General features: G+C 42.7%; 1 protein-coding gene and 1 pseudogene across 1 annotated transcript; both read left to right on the top strand.

The window, feature by feature from the left end:
- The first annotated feature begins 721 nt into the window (after positions 1-721).
- Positions 722-1,479, top strand: LOC110592538 (annotated as a pseudogene).
- Positions 1,480-5,138: 3,659 nt separating this feature from the next.
- Positions 5,139-21,333, top strand: COQ5 (coenzyme Q5, methyltransferase). The gene is made up of 7 exons (XM_021703514.1): positions 5,139-5,347; positions 9,669-9,818; positions 12,756-12,977; positions 17,336-17,442; positions 19,694-19,782; positions 20,367-20,478; positions 20,557-21,333. Exons 1-7 carry the CDS (start codon positions 5,146-5,148, stop codon positions 20,656-20,658), a joined length of 984 nt encoding a protein of 327 aa, XP_021559189.1. The 5' UTR covers positions 5,139-5,145; the 3' UTR covers positions 20,659-21,333.
- Positions 21,334-23,012: the final 1,679 nt, after the last annotated feature.

Below are 23,012 nucleotides of genomic sequence, written 5' to 3' on the forward strand. Positions count from 1 at the left end.
TGAGAGAGAGAGAATGAGAGACAGCATGAGAGGGAGGAGGGTCCGAGGGAGAAGCAGACTCCCTGCCCAGCAGGGAGCCCGATGCGGGACTCGATCCTTAGACTCCAGGATCATGACCTGAGCTGAAGGCAGTCGCTTAACCAACTGAGCCACCCAGGCGCCCTATATATGTCATTGTTAATACTTCATTTCATTGTTAATAGTATTATCATCGAGTGCTTATCATTAGCAGGCATTGCATTGTGGGTTATATGGATTATCCTCACATTAACTCAATTTAATCCTCACATTAACTCAAATTTAAAGACAAGGAAACTGGTTCAAAAAGTTTAGATCAGTTACCCACCATCACATAGTTAATAAGTGATGTTCTCAACCACCTATGAGATAACAAGTTCTCCATATTACAAATATGGACACTGAGATTAGAAAATCTCATCACAGCCATCTGTACTTTGGAAAATTATAAATGATTCCTTTCAACCATAGCAGTTTGAGATTTGAAGGATCACATACACACACTGTTAAAAAGATGAATACATAATTTTTCAGACTAACCTCAGCTAGTTAGAAACCTATTATATGCCAGGCACTGTGCTGAGCACAAGGAATGCCAAAATATATTCAGATTGAGGTCTTAATATACTCACGGTTTCCTAAGTAAATTAAGCAAATAAGAAACTATAGTGGTTAGGGCAGTGCTCACCAAAGAGAGAAGGCCATGTTCAGTTCGAGCCAAAATATCATGAAGCCCAATGGCTATGGAAGAGTCCAACACCTCCTAAGCTATCCTTGAGCTGAAAATGAACTCAAAACTCAAGGACCAGCTAAGGGAGTTGAATATAACAACAGCTAAGGAAACTTAAATTGGTGGTCAGAAAGCTATTAATCTTTGTTCCCATTCCTCAGTTGAAATCTTCCCAGAAAATCTAAGTCCAGCTATTTCATAAACTGGAGAAAAAGTTCAGTGGGAAGTGCAATGTCTTTGTTGCCCAGAGTTGCCTGAGCCAACTCAAAAAAGCTGTACAGGGCGCCTGGGTGGCTCAGTTGGTTAAGCGACTGCCTTCGGCTCAGGTCATGATCCTGGAGTCCCGGGATCGAGTCCCGCATCGGGCTCCCTGCTCAGCAGGGAGTCTGCTTCTCCCTCTGACCTTCCTCCTTCTCATGCTCTCTGTCTCTCATTCTCTCTCTCTCAAATAAATAAATAAAATCTTAAAAAAAAAAACAGCTTTACAAAAAATAAGCAAGTGTTCCACCCTGACAGTTGTGCGTGGTACAATCCTGGAGGGCTTAGTCTTCCCAAATGAAATTATGGGCAAGAGAATCCACGTGAAACTGGATGGCAGCCAGCTCATAAGGGTGCATTTGGATAAAACATAGCCAAACAATGTGGAACACAAGGGTGAAGATTTTCCTGCTGTCTATAGCAAGTTCACTAGCAAGGATGTTAATTTTGAATTCCCAGAGTTTCGCTTGTAAACAAAACTGACTAAATAACAGATCATTCACCCAAAAGAAAGGAAAGGAGGGAGGGAGGGAGCAAGTAGGGATGAAAAACTACAAGGGAAGATGGTAACAAGAGCTATAATAAAGTTAACACAAAATGCTGACTATAGCTATGGAGGTTCCTCAAAAAGTTGAAAATAGAGCTACCATATGATCCAGCAATTGCACTACTGGGTATTTACCCCAAAGATACAAAAGTAGGGATCCGAAAGGGTACATGCACCCCGATGTTTATAGCAGCAATGTCCACAATAGCCAAACTGTGGAAAGAGCCAAGATGTCCATCGACAGATGAATGGATAAAGAAGATGTGGTATATATATACAATGGAATATTATGCAGCCATCAAAAGGAATGAGATCTTGCCATTTGCAACGACGTGGATGGAACTGGAGGGTATTATGTTGAGCGAAGTAAGTCAAACAGAGAAAGACATGTATCATATGACCTCACTGATATGAGGAATTCTTAATCTCAGGAAACAAACTGAGGGTTGCTGGAGTGGGGGGTGGGGTGGGAGGGATGGGGTGACTGGGTGATAGACACTGGGGAGGGTATGTGCTCTGGTAAGCGCTGTGAATTGTGCAAGACTGTTGAATCTCAGATCTGTACCTCTGAAACAAATAATGCAATATATGTTAAGAAAAAAAAAAGAAGAAGAAGAAGAAGGTAGCAGGAAGGGAAGAATGAAGGGGGGGAAATCGGAGGGGTAGACGAACCATGAGAGACAATGGACTCTGAAAAACAAACTGAGGGTTCTAGAGGGGAGGGGGGTGGGAGGATGGGTTAGCCTGGTGATGGGTATTGAGGAGGGCACGTTCTGCATGGAGCACTGGGTGTTATGCACAAACAATGAATCATGGAACACTACATCTAAAACTAATGATGCAATGTATGGGGATTAACATAAGAATAAAAAATAAAAAATAATTTAAAAATGCTGACTATAGCAAAGCCTCCAAGGAGAGGTGTACAAACAGTTGGGGGTGGGGAGTAGAGGAAGGCTTCCCAGAGAGGCGTCACTTGAGCTGAGCACAGAAGGGTGAGTGGAATTTCAGCAGTCCTATATGAACAAATAAATCGACAAAATCCTAGAATTCCCTTAATTGGGTCCTTTTTGGCTCCTTATACATCATCACGTGCGATACAAAATATTAATAAGTAATGGGGCACCTGGGTGGCTCAGTTGGTTAAGCGACTGCCTTCGGCTCAGGTCATGATCCTGGAGTCCCGGGATCGAGTCCCACATCAGGCTCCCTGCTCGGCAGGGAGTCTGCTTCTCCCTCTGACCTTCCTCCCTCTCATGCTCTCTGTCTCTCATTCTCTCTGTCTCAAATAAATAAATAAAATCTTTTAAAAAAATTAATAAGTAATGTATATATAAGTCAATCAATTTCTTGAAATTAATAGTTTTAACTTGAATAAAGAAAACTAAATACTAATCTCGTATTTTTAAATTTCCTTAAAATGGCCTTCATCAGTCCTTGTCCTGCTTCACCTTTTGCAGTTTTTTCCCCGCAAGTCATATTGAAATGAGAACAAATACATAATGTTGGTTTGTTTGGAAATTTACTTTGATGTCTACAAGGAACAGCCCCAAAGCCTGAGGTCCATTCTCAAGTATGACTAGATATGGAAGATATACTAAGTTTCCTTGATGAATTTTTATTTCCTTTAACAATGATGTGAGAACTCTAATTACATGGATGAATCATTCCTTCTTTCTATCACTTTTAAAAATAAAAGAGAGGGAAAGAAGAAAAACCCGTGCAGCTCTTCCAAAAGAAAGCAGTAGGTGTCCATCTGTCAGGCTACACATTAAACCAGGAAGAGATTTTTCATTTTCAAAATAGTTTCTTAGGGTCCTTGGCGCTTTCTCCTTGTGAAATATTTACAGGAAACATACATTTAAAAAGAGAATCAAAGCAGAAACATAGAAATCCAAGCAAAACTCACCACCTCCATCCTCTTTTGCTCAAGATGGTCTACATTACCCTTTCCATAAAAAAAGAACCGGAAAATCTGGGTTGGAAGTAAACATCCACGCTATGCCAGTTGGCGCTAGAAGTGTAGCTTTGTGACAGCTGAAGAAGGAGGGTGAGTGGTGATTGGGTCTGACTCACTAACTAGACACCAGAGCTTTCCTTCCCATTTATAAATTTCTTAGGTACATAAAATGTAAAGACCAAAGAACAGCCTTTTGTACGTTTTTTGGGTTTTTTTTTTAAGATTTTATGTATGTATTTGACAGAGAGAGAGAGAGAGCACAAGTAGGGGGAGCAGCAGGCTGAGGGAAAGGGAGAAGCAGGCTCCTTCCTGAGTAGGGAGCCTGATGTGGGGCTTGATCCCAGGACCCCGGGGATCATGACCTGAGGCTAAGACAGACGCTTAACGATTGAGCCACCCGGGCACCCCTATACATTTATTTTTCAGAGTAGTCTAGCACACGTTTCTCAAGAATGGTCTGCCAATTCCTTGCATCAGAATCACCACAGGAGTTTGCAGATTTCCTGGATGGTTCAGTGGGTTGAGCATCGGACTCTTAATTTTGGCTCAGGTCATGATCTCAGGGTCCTGAAATCCAGCCCTGCATGGGACTCTGCGCTGGGTGTGGAGGCTGCTTTGGATTCTCTCTCTCCCTCTCCCTATGCTCCACCACCCCCAATAAATAAATCTTAAAAAAAAAAAAAAGAACCACCATGGAAGATTGTTCAATAAGGATTCCCAATGCCCATCCCTACTGTACAGATTTAAAATCTCTGATATTTGGGCCCAGGAATCTGCTTCTTCTTCTTCTTTTTTTTTTCTTTTGGAGAGAAGATAGAAAGGAGGGGCAAAGGAAGAGAGAGAGAATCCCAAGCAGGCTCCACATCCAGCATGGAGCCCTACGGGGGCTTGATCTCAAGAGCCTGAGATCATGACCTGAGGGAAATCAAAAGTCAGAGGCTTAACCCACTGAGCCACCCAGGCGCCCACCGGCATCTGCATTTTAAAGATCAAACCAGGGGCGCCTGGGTGGCTCAGTCGTTGAGTGTCTGCCTTCAGCTCAGGTCATGATCCCAGGGTCCTGGGATCGAGCCCCACGTCCAGCTCCCTGCTCAGCAGGAAGCCTGCTTCTCCCTCTCCCACTCCCCCTGCTTGTGTTCCCTCTCTCGCTGTGTCTCTCTCTGTCAAATAAATAAATAAATATCTTAAAAAAAAAAAAAAGATCAAACCAGGTGATTCTTAGGCACATCAAAGTTTAAGAGAATTGACCTTGTAATCTCTTGCCTTGTAACCACAGGGTACCTTAGTTTCCTACTTCTGCACCAGAAAACAAGAGTTACTGGTTATCTTGCGAGTTAGCATTTATACTGCTGCTTAACAAGATTCAGAGACATGGCCGCTGAGAGGTGATTGGGGCTTATCCTAAGGTCCCTTCATTTCTGGTGAATTCTATATTCAAAGTGGGAAGAGAGAGAAGAAGCGATTTCCGGTACTCAAAAACTAAATAACCTCCGGATCCCAGAGGTCACACGCATAACTCCCTAATAAAGGGTTTCAGGACGCCTTAGGCTAATAATGTCTCCTACCGGCCACCGTTGGCCCTCTAGTGATGCAACATACGTAATATCCGGCCGCCGTCACCCTACTACCAAGATGGCGACCCACAGGAGCTGCGCTCTATGGAGCTACTGCGGTCCTAGGTGGTCGTGGGTGATGCGGTGCTGCCGGCTCCCCGGGTTTCGTAGCTCCTGGCCCAGGGGCTCGTTGGGTGCGCGGCACTTGTCCCAAGAGAAGCGGGAAACGGAAACACATTTCGGGTTTGAGACTGTGTCGGAGGAGGAGAAGGGGGGCAAAGGTGAAAGGGGCGAGAGGGCGGACGGAGGGATCTATCTGCGATCTAGTTTCTTCTGCTCAGCTAGGAGTTGATTTAACGTCCTGTTGACTCGGATGCCGTAGCCTGTGCAGTCCTGACCTCCAAGGAGTCCCCCCGCCCCCGCCCTACCAGCCTGACACCGCAGAGCTTAGATGCCTCCTCTTGTTTTTTTTTTAAAGATTTTATTTATTTATTTGACAGAGAGAGACATAGTGAGAGCAGGAACACAAGCAGGGGGAGTAGGAGAGGGAGAAGCAGGCCTCCCGCGGAGCAGGGAGCCCGATATGGGACTCGATCCCAGGACCCTGGGATCATGACCCGAGCCGAAGGCAGACGCTTAACGACTGAGCCACCCAGGCGCCCGATGCCTCCTCTTGTTAAACACAGTAATTATCACTAAATCCCCAAAACTGGGTGTTTATGATGTGCCAGGCACCATGCAGATTTTATTCCCAATTTTCTTTTTTCTTTTCTTTCTTTTTTAAAAGATTTTATTTATTTGACAGAGAGAGAGACACAGCGAGAGAGGGAGCACAAGCAGGGGGAGTGTGAGAGGGAGAAGCAGGCTTCCCGCTGAGCAGGTAGCCCGATGGGGGGGCTCGATCCCAGAACTCTGGGATCATATGACCTGAGCCGAAGGCAGACGCTCACACAACCGAGCCACCCAGCACCCCTTATTCTCAATTTTCATTTCAACCTCCGAACAGTGGTATTGTTATCCCCAAATTACACATGAGGAAATTGAGACTTCGAGATTAAACAAGAACTTGCCCAATTTATATGTGGCCGTACCAATCTTCCAGCCCACTTTGGTGTGACTACAGAGCTCATGTTCTTCACCTCTTGCCAAAGGGTAGGGCCATTTTTTATAGAAAGGAAAGAGAAAACTATCTTCCCTGTCCCTCAGCTTCCAAATTGTGTGAGTAGGAATAATAGTAACTTTTTTCTTAGAGTTATAATGAGGATTAGATTACTTCATACATTAAAATATTTTGAACAGTGCCTGGCGCTTCATAATTGCCCAATAAAGGTTAGATATTGTTGAGCAGTTTTTGTGTCCAGCATTGTGCTATAGGCATGTGAAAGGAAAGGACTGTTTTAAACTCCAGCTGTACCATTTATAATGGGGAAGGTATTGTGTCCATTTAACAGGTGGATATGGTGAGGTCTGAGAGTTTCCTTCACTTGGCCTGTGGTCACCCAGGAAATAAAGAGAAAGAAATCACAATGGAATATCCCATCCTCTTAAAGACTACTACATTGTCTTACGTCTGACCTCAGCCTTACTAAATACATACCTCTACTGTAACTCTTTGAATATTGATTTTAAATTTATTTCACTGGAGTGAATCCCCAGAAAGTTAGGACAGTGGCTCATTCATGTCTGTATTTCAGTGCCTGATGCACATTAAAAGCTTGATAACTGCTTGTGAAATAAGAGAAGCCAAGTAAAAGGATAGTAAACTTAAGGACTTGAAACCTTTTAGAATACTTTACATTAATTCTTGTAAATACCTTATAAGGTAGAGACTAATAGCCTGATATTATAGATGAAGAAACTGTTGAAAGAGAGATAGTAAGTCACTTGCCCAAGATTTTGCTAGTAAGTGGCAGAGCCAGAGATTTTAATCTAGGTGGGTTGCTTCCAAAATGATAATAATGCCTAACTTCTGTATTGTACTTTACAAAATATAAACAATATTTCAGGGGCACCTGGGTGGCTCAGTCGTTAAGCATCTGCCTTCGGCTCAGGTCATGATCCCAGAGTCCTGGGATCGAGCCCCGCATCAGGCTCCCAGCTCGGCGGGAAGCCTGCTTCTCCCTTTTTCCACTCCCCCTGCTTGTGTTCCCTCTCTCACTATGTCTCTCTCTGTCAAATAAATAAATAAAAATCTTTAAAAAAAAAAAACGAAAACAGTATTTCACACACACAAGCAAAGAAGAGGTTATCCAACTGAGCTAAATATATATCTCCCAGATGGAGACCCAACACTGAAGTACAGGCAGTCTTCCCTTTGCACAGTAGTGCAGGACTGTAAAAATGACCATGCATGCTGAAATCATGCACAGTGATACTAATAATCAATGGGGAAAATTACAAATGTCCTAGGACCTCTAAAAATTATTGAACATCAGGGGTTCCTGGCTGGCTCAGTCAGTGACTCTTGATCTCAGGGTCGTGAGTTTAGGTCCCACATTGGGCATAGAGTTTACTTTAAAAAATTAAGAAATTATTGAACATCAAAAACTCTCTTTTTGTTAGTTATAAATGTATAGAGAAATGAAATAAATAGTAAAGTTAATATTTATTTAGCAAACTATAATTTAAAATTAGGTTTAGTTTTAACTTAATGTAATTAGAATTTTTAAATTTTAAGTTTGTTTTTTAATTAAAATTCTAATAAAAAATTAGAAACATTACGTTGTTTTAGTCCTTCATAAAAAATATGTACCAAGAGTAGTTTGAACAGTGTTTGCTACCTTCTGGTCATATAATTTACAATAGGGAGCAAGCATCTTCTCTATGCCTTGGTAAATTGCTGTACTGCTTTCTAAATTTTAATCAGCTTGTAACATTTTATCCTTTCACTGTCAATGTCATGAGATATCTCCAAGAATTCCTCTAGGGTGAGATTTTTTTGCTGGCATCATTTCCTCTGGGACATCTTCAACCTTTTCCTCACAACCACATCCTCATTTATATCCATAAGTTCATCTTCACATAGATCTTCTGGCTGCATATCTGGAGTCTCTCGAGCATCAACATTCCACAGTCAGCTGTTTAACCTATAACCCCATGGCCATTTCACTTCCAGTATTACCACTTTTCATTTCTTTGCAGTGCTTTCATTTTCGTTGGCCAATTTCCTCTTTCAATTACCTAGTTTTGTAAAATCCCACATGTGTTTAAAACTGAGAGATAAGGAAGTAACACATCTACATGCTTTGCTGTGTGTGAACTGAATGACTGATGTGTAGTGACCTACCAAGTGCAAACTGAAAGAAGTGACATAATTGGTTACTGATCATGATGCATGTCTGTTATTTACAGAGTGACTTATGGGCTGAAGAACTACCAGTGAAGTTTGTACTTTATGCGGTTACTCACAGTTAATACACCACTGCACATGAATGATGTTGCTGGGGGACTGATGTTGTTTAACTAAACCACAGTCACTGAAATTCATGTATATTGGAACCATGCAAAGCAAAGATTGCTTATACTTGGTGGGTTGAGCTGTAGTGTCCGTGAATACCCCAAAAACAAAACAAAAAAAAGCAAGCTTGGAGATCCTGGGGTTGAGAAAGGCATTCAAGATTGAGTTCAGGAGGGGCGCTATAGTCTGCTGATTCAGCAGAGGACAGTGATGTCGTGGATCTATGCAGCACATTTCATTTGAGAAACAAAGCATCTCCCCTTCATTACCTAATTCAGCCTTATAGCAGGGTGATGGGGAGCTGGCTCTGAGTTTTTCTTTTTTTTTTTTTTTTAAAGATTTTATTTATTTATTCATGAGAGATAGAGAGAGAGAGGGGCAGAGACGGAGGGAGAAGTAGGCTCCCCGCGGATCAGGGAGCCTGATGCGGGACTCAATCCCAGGACCCTGGGATCATGACCTGAGCTGAAGGCAGACGCTTAACTGACTGAGCCACTCAGGCGTCCCAGAGTTTTTCATCTTATGGACAGAGAAACAGGTATAAAGAAGTTAAATGCAGCCTGTGTTTTAAAGTGCCTTAACTAGTAAATTCCTTCTCCCACTAGACCAGATTCCATATTCTCCCTTGATCCTGTCAAATTTATGACATTTATGAGGGCCCTCTGCAGTGTGGCTTGGCCCTGATTCACATCTTGCCATTCATCTGCCCACCTAATTGTACCTGAGCTTTTTCTCTGTGATCCAGGCAGGGATGAGCTCAGGCTTTCCCATCCATTAGTCATGTATTTCTAATGATTCTGTTGTTTTCGATTATAATAACCATTAGAAAAATTCCATTACGCCCCCCCCCCCCCCCATCCTCTAAGAAATGGAAACCTACTTAGTACCAAGTAGGTGCATGGGGTAGTGGTCCTAGATAAAGGTAACTAAGACAGCAGAAAAGAGGTTGGTTTCTTACATGAAGTAACTAAAGCCTTTTTTAAAAGAGGTTAAGGGGCAGATTTGGGTATCAAGCAGTATAGCTTTAACTTCACCTGACAAAGACGGGCAACTTCAGGGGAGAAAAGCTTCCTCCTCTCTCATTTAGGACTTCCCCTAGTTAATCTTGTTAATAGCACAATTGTGTTTTATTTCTCCTATGTCAGTCTATCATGTGTTTGAAAGTGTGGCCAAGAAGTATGATGTGATGAATGATATGATGAGTCTTGGTATCCATCGTATTTGGAAGGATTTACTGCTCTCGAAGATGCACCCGTTTCCTGGGACCCAGCTGCTTGATGTTGCTGGAGGCACAGGTAATGTCCAGTCGAGTATCCTCAAATATCGCTGAGCACCTTTTGTAGAAATTAGTGCTCTTGTTGGAATGAGCTAGCTTACCTACTGTTAGGCTGAAGATGGTAATTGAAAATCAGCACACTCCTGGGGCGCGTGGGTGGCTCAATTCTTAAGTGTCTGACTTTGGCTCAGGTCATGATCCCAGGGTCCTGGGATCCAGCCCCGCATCAGGATCCCTGCTCTGCGGGAACCCTGCTTCTCTCTTTCCCACTCCCCCGCTTGTGTTCCTGCTCTCGCTATCTCTCTCTCTGTCAAATGAATAAAAATCTTTTTTTTTTTTTAAAGATTTTATCCATTCATTTGACAGAGAGAGAGCGCATAAGCAGGGGGAACAGCAGAGGGAGAGGGAGAAGCAGGCCTCCCGCGGAGCAGGGAGCCCGATGTGGGGCTCGATCCCAGAACCCTGGGATCATGACCCGAGCTGAAGGCAGACGCCCAACGACTGAGCCACCCAGGCACCCCTGAATAAATAAAATCTTAAAAGAAAATCAGCACACTCCTAAGAAAGGTTTACTCTTTTTAACTAAATGTCACTCAAAAGCACAAAATATCAGCTTTATGCCTGTCATTTTTCTAAAATGCACAGGGTTACAAAGGAAAAAGATCACTTTTTTACTCCAGTGACATCTCACCATGTGAATGACTTTTATTTTCCGTTTAACCTTTAATCCACTTTCCCTCTTTCTTTGGGGGGGGATGCCCTTTCTCATATTCCATAAGCTTTCTGCCTAATCCATTATCATATCAGAAATCAAAAGCTCAATTGTTTATACATGGTCCTTTGTTACTTGGTGCACACTAGATGTCTGGGGAGAAAAACGTCATGGGTTTCTACAATGCATCTTGGTGATGTTATTATATGGTTAATGTACATGTTAAATTACATTAGAATAATGGGTCATATAATGTAATAATTTGATAATCTATACCAATAGAATAAGAAATGACAGAGGAACAATCTCCATGTGTGAAACATGTTTATGTGTGGCTTTGTTGGTGTGGTCTTCTCCCCAGTGGAAACTCAGAAGGTAGTAAGACACCTTGCTCAATGGAGGACAATTTATTTATTTTTTTATTATGTTATGTTAATCACCATACGTTACATCGTTAGTTATTGATGTAGTGTTCCATGATTCATTGTTTGCTCAACGGAGGACAATTTAACAGAATCTATTAAAATCTAAAATCTTTATAGTCTAGGATCCCACAATTCCAAATCTCCATATCTAGTCTAAAAAAAAAAAAACTTGCACAAAGATACAGCTACAGAAAGGCTTCGGTCAGAGCTGCCTACTTCTGTGTCTTCACCTGCAGCATTACTACGTGCTGGCAACTGCCCATTTAGAAAATGTAATTGGAAGGTAATCCCATGTACTAAAAAAGACTTTTTAAAAATATATAGCTACAAATATGCTCACTGCATCGTTTTTAGTAGTAGTGAAAACTTGGAAATAACCTATTTCTGCCTCAGTAAAGAAATTGTTTTAAATTAAGGTACATCCATTCTATGAAATATCATGTAGCTATTTAAAGAATGTGGAAAACCTATAAGTACTGATGGAAGGTTCTCAAAGACATATTCAGTGGGAAGAGAAAGAAAACAAGTTGTATAACTATGTGTATAATATGATCCCTGTGTTTTTAAGCTGTTTCATATAAAAGATTTAAATATATAGGAAAGGGACTGGAGAATACCTAATTTGTTGAAGAGACTAGAAAAACTTAAGGATATATTTCTTGCAACTGGTGTAAGAAAAAGACAAACAACATTATAAGAAAGGAAATGTGATCCTAGAAAGCACTGTCTTGGCCCAAACAGTATTTACCTGGTCACAATAACATAAACACTTTTCAGCTTGTAGACTCCAGCAAAGCACAGAAGACAAAATTATAGCTACTGAACAAACAGTATGTTATCAGTCTTGACAGTGTAAAAGTGCCCACAGTAGAAGGTTGAAAAGAGTCAAGAGGTACCATCTGTAATCTATTTCATCTATTTCATCTATTGATGAAATAGAAATAAAATATTAATCTGTTACTCTAGTTTACAAAAGAATCTATGAGGGACTATGAAATGTGATCTAAATATATTGGGAAGATAGAGGCAAGCAGAGATGAGGGGCGAGATATCATCATAAATTTGGGTGAGTCTTTTATAGCGAGAATGTGTCCATGCATTACTTACGCAATTTTTTAAAGGTTTTTAAGAATATTAGAAGTTAACGGGGCGCCCGGCTGGCACAGTCAGTAGAACATGGGACTCTTGATCTTGAGGTCGTGAGTTTGCGCCCCATGTTGGGTAGAGAGATTACTTAAAAATAAAATCTTGGGGCGCCTGGGTGGCTCAGTCGTTAAGCGTCTGCCTTCGGCTCAGGTCATGATCCCAGGGTCCTGGGATTGAGCCCCGCATCGGGCTCCCTGCTCCGCGGGAAGCCTGCTTCTCCCTCTCCCACTCCCCCTGCTTGTGTTCCCTCTCTCGCTGTGTCTCTCTGTCAAATAAACAAAATCTTTAAAAAAAATAAAAATCTTTTAAAAAAAAGAATATTAGAAGTTAAAAAAATGTGGTTTTTTTTAAAGATTTTATTTATTTGTTAGAGCACAAGCAGGGGGAAGCAGCAAGCAGAGGGAGAAGCAGTCTCCCTGTTGAACAAGGAGCCCAACGCGGGACTCCATCCCAGGACCCAGAGATCATGACCTGAGCCGGAGGCAGACACTTAACTGACTGAGCCACCCAGGCACCCCAATTTTTTTTTTTAAGTTACCATAGAAATGAAGAGACACTTCAATTTTTGGATATTCCTCAAATCTTGTCCCTTTGTTGCTCTGTTTGGTTTTGGAAATGTTGGATTTTTGTGTGTGTTTATGTTTGCATCTTTCCTCCTGTTGGCTTCCCACAGGTGACATTGCATTCCGGTTCCTTAATTATGTCCAGGCACAGCATAAGGGAAAGCAGAAGAGGCAGTTACGGGCCCAGCAAAATTTATCCTGGGAAGAAATTGCCAAAAAGTACCAAAGTGAAGATGATCCTTTGGGCGGTTCCCGGGTTGTGGTCTGTGACATCAACAAGGAGATGCTAAAGATTGGAAAGCAGAAAGCCCGTGCTCAAGGACACAAAGCTGGTAAATCCTATGGGAAGTAGACACAGTGGAAATGTTTGTGTGTTTATGAAGTAAGATGGGATATATAAAAGGTTGAAGTGCTTTATTTTCAAAAACATATAGATAGACAGGAATCGAAGATAATTTGTGTGCCTGAATCCAGTTCGTGTGCTGTTATGTACATTATTTCGGCAACCCAGGGAGTTAGTGTGATGACCAGCCCCATGTGATGGAGGTGATAACCAAAGCCCAAAGAGCTGCTTGAGTAAAGTGCCTCTGCTCAAGTAACACAACTTTTAAATGGCAGATCCCAAATCGGAGCTGAGTCTTGGGATCTTAGCTCTTGGACTCTGAGACGGAAGTTTTGCTTTCAATTCCCAGCAACTCCCTGCTGACCCCAATGTCCTGTTTTGGAGCCATCCCAGTCCCCGTCAGTACTCAGAGGGTTTGACGCATGTGGAAGCTGGGAAGGTGCTCTGACCTTAACGCAGGAACTTGTGCTTCGGACACAAGCTCTTACAACCTTCGGGCTCTGCCTCCACCTCCAGGTTGGGCTCTTTGCTGGCCGTGCTCCAGAGCTCCCTGTTGGGCTGGCTAAGGCTTTATCGGATCTGCATCGAGGTCTACAGGCTTTCCCCACTCAGTCTTGCTCCCTCTTCCTTTTATCCAACCCCAGATGTTCTCCCCGCAAAGAAGACCCCTTTTGCACTCCTCCCTCGTCTGGGCATCTGTTCCTCTGAGGCCCCAGCTGATAGAATTAAAGAAACCCCCGAAACAGTGCTCCTGTCCGCAGCAGATAGGAGAGTGACTGCACGTCTCGGGGAACCCACTGCAACCTGAAAATGGACAATTTGTGCCCAAGCTTAAAGAAGTAGATTTCACATTTTGCTGTTTGTTTTCATCTCTTAAAATACTCCCCCCAACTTTATCAAGTAGAAGTAAGGGTTTGGCAGGCTCTCTGGAGCCACTGCCCTGGCCTCTCCCCAGCTGACCAAGCCCTGCAGGCAGCTACTGTGAGGCAGTGGTCTGGGACAAAGAAAATAAAGGTCCTCGGGTCAACCTCAGCGGTCCTGTGCTCCCCCTCCCCCCCAGGAGTGACTATGGTTATTTTAGTTCAATTCTTCCTCCTCCGCCCCCCACCCCCAAAACGAGCTGCCTAGACGGACCACAGCCCACTTGGCCTCCAAGATGAAGGGCTCTTTTGTTAACCCTCAGTGCTGATCAGAAGGCAGACAGTCCTTAGTGTTTTTAGACAAAGGCACTATGTTTCCTTACTCCTACTGAAAAACTTGTTTCCCTTCTCTCTGGTGCTCAACCATAAGGAATGGAGAACAAGGATAGAAATGATAGGGAATGCTCCATTTCTGGAATCATCCCTTCCATAGCATAGCTTGTCCTTCAGCCTCTCCTCACTGCCAAGACAAATCCACTGGCATATGAATTATTAAGTGCTGCATAGGCCAGTTTTCCTTATCTTTCCTCCTTGCTTCCTCAATGTCCAACAATGATGTCTTTGTAAAAAATACCACACGGAAAGAGTTGAAACTAAGGAGGATCCTAGAAATTATTTTGTAATAGTAAGTTAATGAGAAAGGTATATTTATGTATAGCACTCTTGTGTGTTTTATTTACATCTTATGTGGATGGAGCATTTCCTCCCCAAATGGAAGTTCTGAGGGCAGGAGCTTTTTTTTTTTAAAGATTTTATTTATTTATTTGACAGAGAGAGTTAGCGAGAGCAGGAACACAGCAGGGTGAGTGGGAGAGGGAGACAGAGAGGCAGGCTTCCCGCCGAGCAGAGAGCCCGACTCGAGGCTCCATCTGGGATCGAGTCCTGCATCGGGCTCCCTGCTCTGCAGTGAGCCTGCTTCTCCCTCTCCCACTCCCCCTGCTTGTGTTCCCTCTCTCGCTGTGTCTCTCTCTGTCAAATAAATAAATAAAATCTTTAAAAAAAAAAAATTATTTGAGGGGCGCCTGGTCTCAGTTGGTTAAGCGTCTACCTTTGGCTCAGGTCATGATCCTGGGGTCCTGGGATTCAGCCCTGCATTGGGCTCCCTGCTCGGCAGGAGGCCTGCTTCTCCCTCTCCTACTCCCCCTGCTTATGTTCCCTCTCTCCCTGTCTCTCTCTCTCTCTCTGTTAATTAAATAATAAAATATTTTTTAAAAAGTATTTGATAGGTTATAAAAGTGATATATTTGAGAGAATTTTGGATTTTGCAAAAGTATTAAGAAGAAAGTAAATGTTACCTATAATTCCAACATCAAGAGATGCTCCCAGTATTTTAATGTATTTCCTTCCTAGCTTTTCCTAATCATTTCCTTTTTATAAAATTGAAGACTTTCTGTATATACAATTTAGTATCCTGCCCTAACTCAGCATTGTATCATGAGATGTCCATGTTATTAAAAATTCCTTAAAATCATTATTTATGATATTCTCCTGTATGGATGTGAATCACGAAGATTCACATCACCAGTTTACATAACCAGCAACCAATTGATCTTTCACTTTTTTCTAAAGCTTTTGCACAGAGCACAGCATTGTGACATCCTTATTTGTAAATTTTTGCATGCATTTGTTAATTTTTACCTTCTATATAACCTCGGACAAGTGTTTAAACTCTCCAGATCTCAATTACCTTATCTATAAAATGGTAGAATAAAAACCACCTTGTAGTAGGAGGTAATATACCATAGCTATTGAGAACACAGGCCCTGGGGCGCCTGGGTGGCTCAGTGGTTAAGCGTTTGCGTTCGGCCCAGGTCATGGTCCCAGGGTCCTGGGATCAAGCCCCGCATCGGGCTCCCTGCTCAGCACGAAGCCTGCTTCTCCCTCTCCCACTCCCCCTGCTTGTGTTCCCTCTCTCGCTGTCTCTCTGTCAAATAAATAAAATCTTTAAAAAAAATTAAAAATAAATAAAAAAAAGAAAACACAGGCCCTGGGATAAAACAACCTGAGTTCCAATCCATCGGGGTGATCTTGGGCAAGCTGCTTTCATCTTCCTGATACTCAACTTGGCTCACCTAAAACATGAGGAGGATAGTAAGAGCTATCCCACGGAGTTAATATGGGAATGTGATAAGATAATGTGTGTAAGGTGATAATGTAGACCCTGCCATCAAGGGCTCAGAGCAGTTGCTATGATGATGATGATGTCATCAATGTCATCCTCCTAAAAATCAAATAGCTGGTTCAAAGGATATGGTTTTTCTTTTTTTTTTTTGAAAGATTCATTTATTTATTTGAGAGAGAGAGTGTGTGTGTGTGTGAGCTGGGGGGAGGGGCAAAGGGAAAGGGAGAGGGGAAGCAGACACCCTGCTGAGCACAGAGCCCCACACAGGGCTAGATCTCCAGACCTCCATCATCTCCAGATCACGACCTGAGCCGAAACTAAGAGTCCACCGCTTAACCGACTGCTGAGCCACCCAGGCACCCCAGGGTATCGTTATTTTTAAGGGTTTTGTTAAATACTGCTACTTTGCTTTCCAGGAAGGTTTTCATTTACTTTCCTCTATAGAGCCTTCCTTCTATATGCATTTTATGTCTAATTTGCTGCAAGTTGAATAATGTTAAAGCTGAATCAGGATCCTTTAGTGGACATAGCTACCCTGTTATGGGGTTCCCTGGGTGTTTTCTAAATTTGTGACCAGATTTAGGGTCTAGACACTTTGATTCTCTAATAGAACCAGTATAACTAGGCTAAATTCCATACTTAGAATACTTCCAATGATCCTCTGAAGTTGGTACTATTATTAACTCCATCTTACAGATGAGGAAACCAAGGCAAAGTAGTTTATTCAAGCTTATACAGCTAATAAATGGTGAATAAAGCTGGAATTAAAATCCTGGCAGTCTAAACCCCAGACCTGGGATCTTAACCGTGGTACTTTACACAAAACACTTAGTTGGGTAAAAATTGCTTGAGGGTGGGCATAACTAAGTATTCATCAGGTTCTTCTCTGAGACCCATGGGGAAAGAACTTCCTGCTAAACTTGAAGAAATTCAGATTCTCAGGCTGAGGTGACACCTTGAAGACAGCGGCCAGGAACCCAGTGATGAAGGCAGATGTGTGATGGTTTCTTATACCACACGTATGGTTTTCCCCAGCACCAAACTGTTCTCCAATTCTCCCACACCAACTAGGTGTGCAATAATTCAGCTCAATTCTGACACTGACTCGCAGAGTTAGTCTCAGATTCCGCAGACTGCCCCCACTTCAGAAGTCAGCCATCAGTGGGGTGTGCGGGCTGCCCACACTTCTGCCTGGCTGACTGCAAATTGGGGGATTCCCACAATGCCCTCCTCAGGTTTGACAGTTCACCAGGTACATAAGAGACAGCGACCCAGACTGAGACCAGAAATGATTTTCTCTTTCAGGACTTGCTTGGGTATTGGGAGATGCTGAAGAACTGCCCTTTGATGATGACAAGTTTGACGTTTACACTATTGCCTTTGGGATCCGGAATGTCACACACATTGATCAGGTGGTATATATGGCTGCGCCTTTAGCCTGTGTGACTCTTGTACTGTTAGATCTCCTGCAGCGGCCCCACAGAAAATGAGGAAAGAGGGAGGGATTCTTCTCTCCGCCCAGCTCTTGAATGGAATGACTATTTCCGGCTTAGGGGTTTCAATCCTTGAAGTTGCCAATTTCCTAGTCACAAAATTGAATAAGACCCAAACCACAGAGCAGATCCCCATAGAAGCCTTTGTTGCCTCTGGGTTGGTATTCACATCTTTGAGCTGTCAGTCATGCTCTGGCATTCCATCTGTTTCTGCTCACTTGTGAAGTTGTCTGAGCCTGAGTTTGCAGATCAGAGGCGTTTCCAAAGCCAACACAGAAGGCACTCAAACACTTATTTTGGCAGAAGGTACCTAGAGTCATGGGTTTCTTTATAGGGAGAAGGGAACATTTAGCTCTTAATCTTTTTTTTTTTTTTTTAGATTTTATCTTTAAGTAATCTCTGCACCCAGCGTGGGGCTCCAACTCCCAGCTCTGAGATCAAAAGTCTCTACCGACTAATCTAGCCAGGCACCCCCTAATGCAGCTCTTCTTCATTTCTACTTCAATATTCTATCTCAAAGCATTTGAAGACAATGTGCAAGGCACCACATTTTGTTTTTGTAATGGGGGGCTCCAGATGAAGTGAGACATCTTTATGGTGCACTTCAGCTTGATTTTTATGACCTGCCCCTTGTATGCAGTCAGTTTATTAGTTCTTCTAATTAAAAAAAATTTTGAGTAGGTTCAAAGTACAAAAGAGCATGTCAATGAAAGTATGCCTCCCACCCCTGTGTCCCAACCATTCAGTGCCTCCTCTCCCTCCCTCCAATTACCAATTTCTTGTGTACCTTTGCAGAGATGTTTGGTGAATATTAAACATTTTGCTTTTTCTTTTTTTTAAACAAATATTAGCATATGAAATTTTGCCCATTGCTTTCTTTCCCTTAAAAATACATCTTGGGAGATTTTTCCATGGCAGTGCATAAAGAGCCCTGGCTCTTCCTTTTTTTAAATAGCTATGTAGGGCACCTGGGTGGCTCAGTTGGTTAAGCGACTGCCTTCGGCTCAGGTCATGATCCTGGAGTCCTGGGATCGAGTCCCGCATCGGGCTCCCTGCTCGGCGGGGAGTCTGCTTCTCCCTCTGACCCTCCCCCCTCTCATGTGCTCTCGCTCATTCTCTCTCAAATAAATAAATAAATAAAATCTTTAAAAATAAATAAATAAATAAATAGCTGTGTAGATTCCATTTATATAGACATTTCATTATTTTTTTTTAAAGATTTTATTTATTTATCTGACAGAGAGGGACACAGCGCGAGAGGGAACATAAGCAGGGGGAGTGGGAGAAGCAGGCTTTCCCGCGGAGCAGGGAGCCCGATGCGGGGCTCGATCCCAGGACCCTGGGATCATGACCTGAGCCAAAGGCATATGCTTAACGACTGAGCCACCCAGGCGCCCCTGGACATTCCATAATTTAACCAGTATCTCATTAATAGTTAAGATGCTTCTAATCTTGTGCTGTTCAAACAGTGCTGCAGGGAATAACCTATATGCATATCATCTCTAAAATAGATGTTTTTTTTTTTTTTTTTTGGAGGGTGGGGAGGAGCAGAGGGACAGGGAGAGGGAGAATCTTAAGCAGGTCCAGCATGGAGACCGATCTCATGACCCTGAGATCTTGACCTGAGCCAAAACTGTCAGATGCTTAACTGACTGAGCCAGCCAGGTGCCCCTACAACAGATGCATTTCTATAAGATAGGTTCCTTGAAGTAAAATTCCTAGATCAAAGAGGATATCCATTGTGATTTAAATAAGTAATTGTAGGGGCACCTGGCTGGCTCTGTTGGTAAAGGGTGATCTTGGGGTTTTAAGTTCAAACCCCATGTTGAGCAAAGAGTTTACTTAAAAAAAAAGAAAGAAAAAAAAGAAAACCTGGAGATGAGCTTTTAATAAATAAATAATCAATAGACAATTGTGAAATTGGCCGCCATGTGATTGTACCAATCTGAGTACTCCAAGTAACCTTCTCTTCATGGGCAGCAGAATGCCTATAAAATTTAGGATATTGTAGGGTTATCTCTGCTGCTACAGCTTTCCAAGTGAGAATGCCAAGGGATCTATAGGAAATGCTAACTTTTATAATGCCCATCAAAGTTAAAGCTGTTGCGGCCTCATGGAATTGAGTGAGTTCTGCTGAGGAGTGTGTTCTCTTGTTCCTTGTCTTGCTCAGGCACTCCAGGAAGCCCATCGAGTCCTGAAACCAGGAGGACGGTTTCTCTGCCTGGAGTTTAGTCAAGTGAACAATCCCCTCATATCCAGGTTGGCACTGTTAACAGGGCTTTATTCTCATTGGCTAGCCAACGGTTCCCCATCCCAAAACGGACATAAAACAGCCAGTAAGCGATAAGCATGAACCTCATAGTTCAGAGTCTCTAAGGGTCAGTGCCACCTCAAAGTCAGCCAGTTCTGAATGACAACACCTAAGCCAGAAGAGTTTCAAACCAGCAACCAGAGGCTCAGGTTGGCCCACAGATATATTTTGTTTGATTCATCGTATTTTAAGAAATTGACTTAGATGTTCGTATTTAAAAATCAGGAAGTTTCACATAAAAATCTGAGTTTCCAGCTTCACTTGAGGAACCATATAGGGCAGCTCTGAGCACTTACTCCCACATGGCAGTAGTCAGAGCTGAGTAGTACCTGCCCCTTCTCCACTTTTATGCTACTTCCTAATTGCACCTGTCACCACATCCTCACTAGTCCCTACTGGTCTTACACCTGGCCCACATTACTTTCAGGGACTTGACCCCTATAGGCATTTGAATTTATAACTCCACGCTTAAACCTTCTTGCTTCTGATCAGAGGGCATGTTCTAATCTTAATCTTTTGCCTTTGTGTTTAGGCTTTATGATCTATATAGCTTCCAGGTCATTCCTGTCCTGGGAGAGGTCATCGCAGGAGATTGGAGGTCCTACCAATATCTTGTAGAAAGTATCCGACAGTTCCCATCTCAGGTACAAAACTTTGATATTTTACAACAAAGGCCCTAGAGTTTAAATCCAGGTGATCCTTGCTGTATCTTTGTGTTTTAGGAGGAGTTCAAAGAGATGATAGAAGATGCAGGTTTTGAGAAGGTGACTTATGAAAGTCTCACATCAGGCATCGTGGCTATTCATTCTGGCTTCAAACTGTAATTCCTTTACCATTCTGGAGTGTGAACCAGTCACACCCTGTCGAAAGCCTGAAACTCTGCTGCCGGTCTTACTAGTGAGACCGGCAGCAGAACATCTCCTCTTAAGGTCATGTGCCTTGGACTCCTGTTCTGACGTGACCAGTCTCAAAGTGTTAGAAACAGATCCCTGTCACCCTACTGCGGCTTTCACTACGAGCTGCTTCAGGGCTTCTCCCAGAGATACTTGCTCTGTATTTTTTGCTCAACTCCTGCTAGTTTTTCTTGGCTGTGCAGTGTGTGGTTAAGGTAAAACCAGCACTACTTCTCATTTTTGAAGTGCATTTGTAGCTTCTCTGCTGGTGCTGCCTTCCACAGGGATGACAACTCATTTGAACCCAATGATGATTTGAACCAGAAAACGTCCTAGCTGTACCTGAGTCAATCTCTCAGCCGAGGACTAAGTCTGGGGCCAAAAACCAAGGCCCAAGTCAGAGTGCTAACAATCACAACTAGAATTATGAACTGCATCACTAAATGAGTTTACAATTTGTGTGGTATTTGTTATTTCTTCTTGGGTGGGAGAGTGAGGAAATACATTTTTGTCATCACTCAGTCCTCTTCTACCAAAAACTACTATTGGATCCTCAATGCCTGTCATGAAAAAAACAAACCCTTGATGAAAGAATAAATGTTCCAGAAAACTTCTGCTTTTGTGTTTTATGTGGAGAGCTTCTTTATCAGAATACATTTGAAGGGTTTTATAGCCAAAAAAGAAAAAAAAAAGTTTGAAAACGATCTAGCCTAACCCCCTTCGGTACTAAGGGGCAGAGCTGGGCAGAGAGCTCTTGTCTCCTTAATACAGTCCAATGTTTGATGTTAAAATGAGGCCAAAAATATTTTGAATGTGGATTAAGCTTATGATTTTTAAGGGGCTTTGCTAAGACATTGCAGAAAGCAAACTATGACTTGGCTGGCCGTTTGTTAATTGTGGATAACTTAGTTCAAGGCTATTTCAAAAGCCTTTAGATATGCTGACTCTAGGCCCAGCACAGTAGGGGTCATTTCTGTACCTTCCCGCACAAGATCTTGCTTTGCCCTATCATTAAAAAGCTTTCACACACAGCTATCTATACACAACCATCTCAAAGAACAGCAAAGAGCATCCGACAAAGTGCTAAACATTAAAAAAACTTTTAGCTTACTTTTTCAGCCAGCTGGAGCCTGTTGGCCTTTGAAATTAGAATTAACAAGGAGCAGACGCTGAAGGAATTTGATAAACCATCAACCCAATCCTATCTCCCCGGCGAAGTGGTTTTTTCGCATCTGAATCAAAAAATAAAAGTTAAAACTTGCCACTTCCAGGCAGTAGATATGGGCCTGATAAATTAAAACCCCCAATGTCCAGCCATTTGTGGCCTTAAATCAACTCTAGGGTCTATTGCCAGAAGACTATTTGGAAGTAGGGCTAACTGACCAAGAATGATACAGCTTTGGGGGCTTCGAATAGAAACATAGGTCACTAAAGAGGGAAAGGAGCTAGAAAAAAGATGAATTATGGAACTGAATTCAGTATGTCCATATAAATACAAACCTAAATCACCTCAGTTACACTCCTGTTCCACAGAACCTCATCCTTCTTTCCTGCAAAAAGCAGGGGGAAAATTTTTCTCCCATTTTAACTGCCACAATAGACAGGAAGACAATTTTTTGCCTCTCTACCCTGAAACGTTCCCAGTCCTAACCTAGCTCAACTTCACTACGATTCTTAAAACCCCAAGTTCTAGTAGTAATAATCTCCCAAAGATGTTACAACCTAATGCTGTTTTTTTTTTTTTTGAAGATTTTATTTGACAGAGACACAGCGAGAGAGGGAACACAAGCAGGGGCAGTGGGAGAGGGAGAAGCAGGCTTCGTGCTGAGCAGGGAGCCCGATGCAGGGCTCAGATCTTCGATCCCAGGACCCTGGGACCAGGACCTGAGCCGAAGGCAGATGCGCAACAACTGAGCCACCCAGGCGCTCCCCTAATGCTGTCCTTAAGATGGAGTCATTTCAACTCTATCCTCTCCTGTGTCGCAGTAGCCTGGCTGCTCAGAAATCCTAATTGCATCTCACAGACCCAAAGTTTAAAACAAAAAGTGTTACCTCGTGTGAACACTGAAAACATAGGGAGACTAGAAAGCCAGGACCCTCGCAACTTCCCAAGAGGAGTGTGGGTTGTTTCAGCCTCTGGCATATTTCCTTTATGCCTACAAAAGCCAAGTCTGCTATATTTGATTTTCTTCCTAGAAAAGACTTAAATCTTCTTAAAATTGATAGCAGGAAACCTTTAATGAAGGTTACTTATCCACAGCCTTAATTGGGCCTTTTAATGAAAG

The sequence above is a fragment of the Neomonachus schauinslandi genome, chromosome 14 (assembly GCF_002201575.2).
Source record: "Neomonachus schauinslandi chromosome 14, ASM220157v2, whole genome shotgun sequence".
NCBI lineage: Eukaryota > Metazoa > Chordata > Mammalia > Carnivora > Phocidae > Neomonachus > Neomonachus schauinslandi.